Source organism: Mus pahari, chromosome 21 (assembly GCF_900095145.1).
Source record: "Mus pahari chromosome 21, PAHARI_EIJ_v1.1, whole genome shotgun sequence".
Lineage (NCBI taxonomy): Eukaryota > Metazoa > Chordata > Mammalia > Rodentia > Muridae > Mus > Mus pahari.
Genome location: NC_034610.1, coordinates 43,449,900 through 43,456,976, shown reverse-complemented (window position 1 = coordinate 43,456,976; position 7,077 = coordinate 43,449,900). Strand labels below are relative to the sequence as shown.

Genomic DNA, 7,077 nt, shown 5'->3' with positions numbered 1-7,077 from the left:
GACTCCTAAGTTCTCTCAGTGAGCCGCAGCGGGGCACTTCTACCTCGAGACTGTTTCCGCGCCCGGGCGGGGAGGCCGAGTGGCGGCGGGCGGGCGGAATGAGCGCGGCGCGGACGCTGCGGGTTCCCGGCCGCCACGGCTATGCGGCCGAGTTCTCTCCGTACCTGCCGGGCCGCCTGGCCTGTGCCGCGGCGCAGCACTACGGCATCGCGGGTGAGCGCGGGCCGCGCCTCCGGGGCGGGCGTAGGACGCGCTGCTGAGCGCGCGGTGCCGCCCGTCACCGCCAGGGGGAGACAGAGCTCGGCCCTCCCTCCTAGGTCCCCCCTTTCTGCGGAGTTGGCCTTGGAGCCCAGGGCAAGTCTGCAGCTAGTCCTTTCCCTTCTGTAAGAAGGATGCACTTGTCAGTACTTGCAAGGTGGAGTCAACAGTGCCACGAGTTCAAAGCCATCCTCAACTGAAACGTAGGGAGACGTTGGCCCTTTCTTGAAAAAGAAAAACAAAAGACTAGAAAATTCTGTGCTCGCTTTTTGTTGTCTCATGGGAAGTGGATAAATGCGCAGAGATGTCTAGGTGCTCAAGCCGTTCGTTCATTTTAACTTATACCCCATCTGTTGTTTACGCACAGGAGCAGTGTGTGGCACACCATTGCATAATGTCAGTGATCTGTATGTAATACTTGTTTACTGCAGAAAAAAAATAATTTCTGAAAAATAGTGGTAAATAACTTATTTCCTTATAGTTTGTCCATTAGTGTTTAGTGCTTACACGGTTGGGTTTACAATTCTTGGCCATCAGTTAGGTGGAAGACTTTGGTGTTTTATAAAGGTTTCTTATAAGAAATTGGTATATTTAGGAATCGTTTTCTAGAGCTTTTGTGTGTGTGTGTGTGTGTGTGTCTGAGTTTTTTGCTTGTATGTATGTGGTCAGCTGTGGGTCCTGGGATTAGAAGCTGGCTCTCTGCACTTGGAAGGGATCAGTCATCTCTCTGACCTGAGAGTTGCTTTTTTTTTTTTTTTTTTTCCATCAGTTACGTTTAAGTGGAAGATCTTTACCACTTTACCTACCTCACTGACCACAAAAACTCAGAGCGTAATTCTGTGAAGATTCTAGTAACAGTTGAGTGTGCGTGTGAGCTTAGTGATTCATCATCTTCCCTTGTATAGTTCAAGTGCAGATTCACTTTGAACAGATGTTAGTGGAGTGTGAGATGGGGGAGAGAAAGAGACACTAGTGTTTCAGCAAAAATAATTGATTGCTGGCAGATAACTGAAATTAATGTTGTTTTCAACACCTGAGCACTGAGTCTGATATTTTCACATCTACTGTCTTAAAATGCTGTGATTGGTGCATTCTATGTGTACCAGCAAGGGAGACTCACAGTCTTGGGAGTCTGTAAGCATGAGCCTTCCTTATCTTCTGTTATTAGAGAATATCTTCTGTTATTTGAGAATATCTTCTGTTATTAGCTCTAACTTGAAAGGTTTGCGTGCCCAGCACCAGGCCTGGTTTGAGTTGGCACTCTGATGCGGTTCCCCAGGCTGGTGTTCAGATTCCAGTCTGGCCAGATGGTAAGTTGAATATTTTAATGACTGAAGCATACTATATTACTTTTAATTTTTCTGTATATACAGTTGCAGTTATTTTATGGGAAATTTGTGGTAGTTAAAGCTGGTCCACAATGCTTAAGATTTCGTCATAGATATCTCCCAGAAGGTTCAACAACATGACTTGGGGTTTTGTTTTGTTTTGTATTTCTTCTAGGCTGTGGAACTCTATTAGTATTGGATCAAAATGAATCTGGACTTCAGATTTTTAGAAGGTAAAGTGACATTTCTGTTGCAGTGATAAGGCATTATGATTAAGGCAACTTACAAAAGAAAGTATTTACTTTAGGCTTGTAGCCTTCGAGGGTCAGAGTCTATCATGGCGGAGCAAAGTTGTGGCAGCTGAGAGCTCACAGCTTGAGCCACACATGGGAGGCAGAGAGATCCACTCTGGGAATGGGACAAATCTTTTGAAGTCCCAGAGCCTGGCCCTAGTGGCACACTTCTTCTAGCAATACCACATCTCCTAATCCTTCCCGAATGCTTGTATCACCTAGGGACTGAGTAGTCAAACCTAAGAGCCTGTGTGGCCATGCTCCTCAAACCATCATAGTGGCTCTAATTATTAAGTGTGCGTATACTCTCAGCCTCTGTCAAAGTCTTAATGCAGTTGCATTTTGAATATTTAGAACTAATAGGTTTTTAATTTATGATGTAAAATAAACTTTTACATTGGCATCATAAAAAATTATTTTTGCTAACTATGATTATGCCATGTTCTCAAGCTTATTAGTGTCCACTTATAAATTATATATTTTAAACTTAAAACAGTGAGTATTTTAGTAATTTAGCTTTACTTAAGCAAGAGCTAATGCTCATCTTGTGGGTTGCGCAGTGTTTCTCTGTGGACCTGTCTTCCGGGTTGAGCGATGGGCACACGATACTTCTACCAGGATCAGTCAAAGGCAGAGGAAAGAGGTTCTGTTAGAAAGCCACTACCTGCTCGTAGCTCAGATGAAGAAAGATTTATGGGAGCATTTGAAATTATTGGTCTCCGTATTTTGAAAGGCTCACTAGTGCATGCTATGAGTCACAGGTGCACTACAATAAAAGCAGGTGGCTGTCAACACGTCTTTGGTGGATACGTCATATTCATGTTTGGAAACCTCCTTTCAGTTTAACTTTGGAGATATCTCCCTGCCCTTCCTGGGCTGTGCGTCCAGGCCACTATGGAGTACCTGCTCTATTTATCTCTTGTAGTTCTGAAGATCATCTGAGGTCATGTGTGCTACAGTATGTGAAAAACAAGGAAAAAGCCAGTAACTGTAAAATTAAGATGTTAATTACTTTCTGATCTGCAGTGCATGTATTTTCTTTTCTGGCGTAGCTTTGACTGGAATGACGGCTTGTTTGACGTTACCTGGAGTGAAAACAATGAGCATATCCTTGTCACCTGTAGTGGTGATGGCTCCCTGCAGCTCTGGGACACTGCCAAAGCCACAGGCCCTCTCCAAGTCTATAAAGAGCACACTCAGGAGGTACGATGGGCGCCACCCTGAGATGATGGCTTCTCTTTCTTATTCTCTGTTTGAAATCTCTTTGGGATGAGCACAGGGAAATGCTTACAAGGTTAAGCTTTAATGTTTCTTGTTCATAGTAGATGTCACTTATTATTCTGTTATTCAAACATAAAGTACTTCTTAGCCTAAGACAAGAAAAGAAAAGGTCAGGCTTCTCATTAGGCAACAGCAGTGCCTCTAGCAGGCACCAGGGCATCCTTCCCTCCAGAGGGCCTCAGCCTTCATTATGCCCTATGAACTTGCCCACACACAGCGCCTCAGGAGAGGGTGGGCGGGCTGTTCGCAGCCTCTCTCTCTTGTCCTCAGGCTTCAGTAAGACTCAGTGTATTCCAACAACAGCGTTCAAGTACCTACTAAGGCTGAGTTCACTAAAAGAAAATAAAGATTTAGTGTTTGTAAATTTGTGTGTGTGACTGTGTGTGTGTGCACATGTGCACAAGAGTGAGTGCAGACACCCATGCAAACTGGAGGTACTGGGTTTCCTCAGAGCTGCCTGGTGTGGGTGTTGGGAACAGCTCGGGTGTTCTGTAAGAACAGTATGTACTCTTAACTGCTGAGCCATCGCTCCAGCCCCCTAAAGCAAATTTAAATGTAAGTCTAAATGTGACTTTTGTGTTGTCTGGACTCTGTGTGTGTGTGTGTGTGTGTGTGTGTGTGTGTGTGTGTGTGTGTATGTAATATGAGGCACAGGAACTAGTTTATACTTTGGAAGTACCAAAATGCATGCATACGTTTTAAGGAATGGGATGAAGACATCCTTTCTTGGTTTTATCCCTTAGCAGTAGAGCCTTAAGTGATGACTTACAGATTTGATTTCCAGCTTTTACATGACCTTGTGCCTGCCTTAATCTCAGGCTTTAACAAGTGTTCATTACATGGAAGGTCATTATTGTTTTGTTTTAAAAAAAAAAACTGAGTTATGTGAGTATCCTAGATAACATTGTATAGTTATAACTATTTAAAAAACCTCAATAGTATTATAATTAGTTCTAAAAATAAAATTACTTTATTGTGTTGGGATGGCTCCTTGAATAATATGGTTGTAAATTACCATGGTTTTGGAAAAATCACTGGGCAATGGCAACTTTGGTAAAGGGGAACTTGGGATGTTTAATGAAGGAATCCCTTTAGAGCAGCAGGTCCAAAATTCAGATGGTATGGCATGCCATTGTTCCTGCTGACAGTTGTCATTCCTGTGATGGAGGGGCTCTTGTAGCCCAGGCTGGCCTGGGGCTCACTGTGGAATTGAAAGTGAACTTGAGCCAGTGGGTGTCCTGCGTCAGTGTCCCAAGTGCTAGGATCACAGGTGTAAACCACCATGCCTTGTTTACATTCCATTACACCAAAGCTTAGTTTTCCTTTTTCTTACACAATTGGTGTTACAAATAACTTATTTTTTTTAATCTTCTTTCTTTAGAACTATCCTTTCCTCTCATTTTTTTTCTTAAAATTGTGTTACCTTGTATTGATTATTTGTGTAAATGAGGTGATGAGCAGACCCTAAGGTAAGATCCGCTGACAGGAAATGGGGTGCTGCTTTAATGGCTTCCTTTAAGTTACTTTTAATTGCTACATCACCTCTAAAAGTAAATCTGAGCCATCGGATTCACAGCTGTATACATTTATTTGTAATATGCACAAGGCATGGGCTTCACAGCTGTATGCATTTGTTTGTTTAAAGTAGTCACGAGCCATCAGATTCACAGCTATATATATATTTATTTGTTTATAATAGTCAAGAACCATCAGATTCATAGATATGTATTTGTTTTTAACATGTGTTAAGGTAGATATGTAATTAATGCTTAGATCATTTTCATATACCTAGTGGTCTCTTTTTATATTCTCTAGGAAATTCTGTTTGCAATGTCCCTGATGGCTGATCTTTATGAATTTTTCTATTTCTGGAATTAGTTTATTTGACTTTTAGATTGTACTAATCATGGTCAGAAAAATGGCTTCTCTTGTGCTCAAATCTGCTTTCTTTAGCAACAAGTTCTTGTTTCATACATCATTCTCTGCAGCTTTGAATGTGCTGGGTTGAAGACATACTTTGTCATGTATGTACTATTCTAGATTGTTTTCTTCTCAAACATAAATTTTTAATACTGGTTTATTTGGATTGTATTTGTTGGGGGGCATGTGTGTGTGTTGTATGTGTGTACCTATGTGCTCTCGAGTGTATTGAGCAGCATGTATGTTGTGTGTTTATGTGTTCAGAGGCTAAAGGGGATGCAGGTTTCCTTTTCTATCAGGCTCCTCCTTATTTCTTTGATACGAGTTGTCTCACCAAACTCGGAGCAAACCTAGCAGCCAGGAAGCTCCTGTGATCCTCCTGTCTCTGTTCCGGACAGTGCCGTGTTATAGATGCACAGTAACACCTGGCCTTTTCATAAGGCCACTGAGGATTAGATTGAACTCTTATTTTCATGCTGGTGCAGAAAGCAGCCTTACTCACTGAGCCATCTCTCTAGATTCCTCAAAGGCAACTTTTGATAAACATTTGTATCAGGATGCTTTGGCTGTTAGCTAAAAGTGACTTTAACAGATTTTTTTTGTTTGATTGCTCTTGTTGTTGTTGTTATTTTACTGATGAGCTTGTTTATGTGAACTAACTGCCTTTCAGATGTTTGTCTCAGCGCACCCTCATGTGTTGATCCTGACTTTCGTCTTAGTGTGGGCTGCCTCTCAGAAGCAGAGTTTCTGTGATTAGTCCCAGAGTATGTGGTAATCCAAGAAAGCTCATTAACTGTCTGCAAAGCATTATAGGCTGAGTAGCTTGTAGATAACAGACGTTTGTCCCAGTTCTAGAAGCTGAGTCCATTGTCAGAGTGCCACAGGATCAGGATTACACAGCTGTCTCTCAAGATTGGAAAATAGGAATTGTCACTCTGTTCTTTTCAGAGAAAGTGGGGCGTTGTTGTTGAGATGGCATCTAACAGACATGGGTCCTGGCCCCTCCTGTTGTAGCTGTGGGGGCTTCTTTGGGTTCAGAGGCAGTGGGGGAGATGCAGACTTCTGTCTCTGGCATAGCTGAGCCCTGAGGACCAAATCATCCTGAGCTCTACATCCACCTAAAGGCAGTGTACCCTCCTTCAGCATCCTCAACTCTAGTTGGAAGGGACCCAGCTCCTACTCCCACCAGACAGGGTGTTTACTAAACCAACTGCTCAGCATCCAGGTAGTCCTAGCACACGAGTCTCAGCTTCAGCACCCATTACCTTTCAGAGCAAGAAGTTTGGTTCAAGTCCTGAAGCAATGTCCCAAGGTGAACAAGGCATGCTTCGGCTACAGCACCAAAGATTATGGGTTTGTCAACCTATTCATTCCTTGTCAAGGTTCTTCCAGCTTTATAGTTATAAGTGAAAAATATGTATTTAGACACATTTCTGAATCTTAAATCATTTAAAATACTACTTTAATACAAAATGTTTGGTTCCCTTAAAAGAACTGAGAAGACATTGAAAAAAATCTCATTTAATTTTTTTTTCAGTTTTCAAGAATTATATTGAGTATTTTTACATTGATTTTCATAAGGGAAATTGGTCTGAAGTTCTCTTTCATTGTTGGGTCTTTGTGTGGTTTTGGTATCAGCTTAACTGTGGCTTCATAGAACGAATTGAATAGTGTTCCTTCTGTTTCTATTTTGTGGAATAGTTTGAAGAGTATTGGAATTAGGTCTTCTTTGAAGGTCTGAGAGAACTCTGCACTAAACCTATCTGGTTCTGGCCTTTTTTTGGTTGGGAGACTTTTAATGACTGCTTCTATTTCTCTAGGGGATATGGGGCTGTTTAGATCGTTAATCTGATCCTGATTTAACTTTGGTATTTGGTATCTGTCTTGAAAGTTGTCCATTGGGCTGGTGAGATGGCTCAGCAGGTAAGAGCACCCGACTGCTCTTCCGAAGGTCCTGAGTTCAAATCCCAGCAACCACATGGTGGCTCACAACCATC

At 42.2% G+C, this 7,077-nt stretch overlaps 1 protein-coding gene across 1 annotated transcript in view; it reads left to right on the top strand.

The window, feature by feature from the left end:
- The first annotated feature begins 18 nt into the window (after positions 1–18).
- Positions 19–7,077, top strand: part of Pex7 (peroxisomal biogenesis factor 7) — a 52,890-nt gene continuing 45,831 nt past the window's right edge. The window contains exons 1-3 of the mRNA XM_021221417.1: positions 19–213; positions 1,762–1,819; positions 2,932–3,082. Coding sequence (XP_021077076.1) covers positions 99–213; positions 1,762–1,819; positions 2,932–3,082 — 324 coding nt within the window. The 5' untranslated portion in view covers positions 19–98. The remainder of the gene's footprint in view (positions 214–1,761; positions 1,820–2,931; positions 3,083–7,077) is intronic.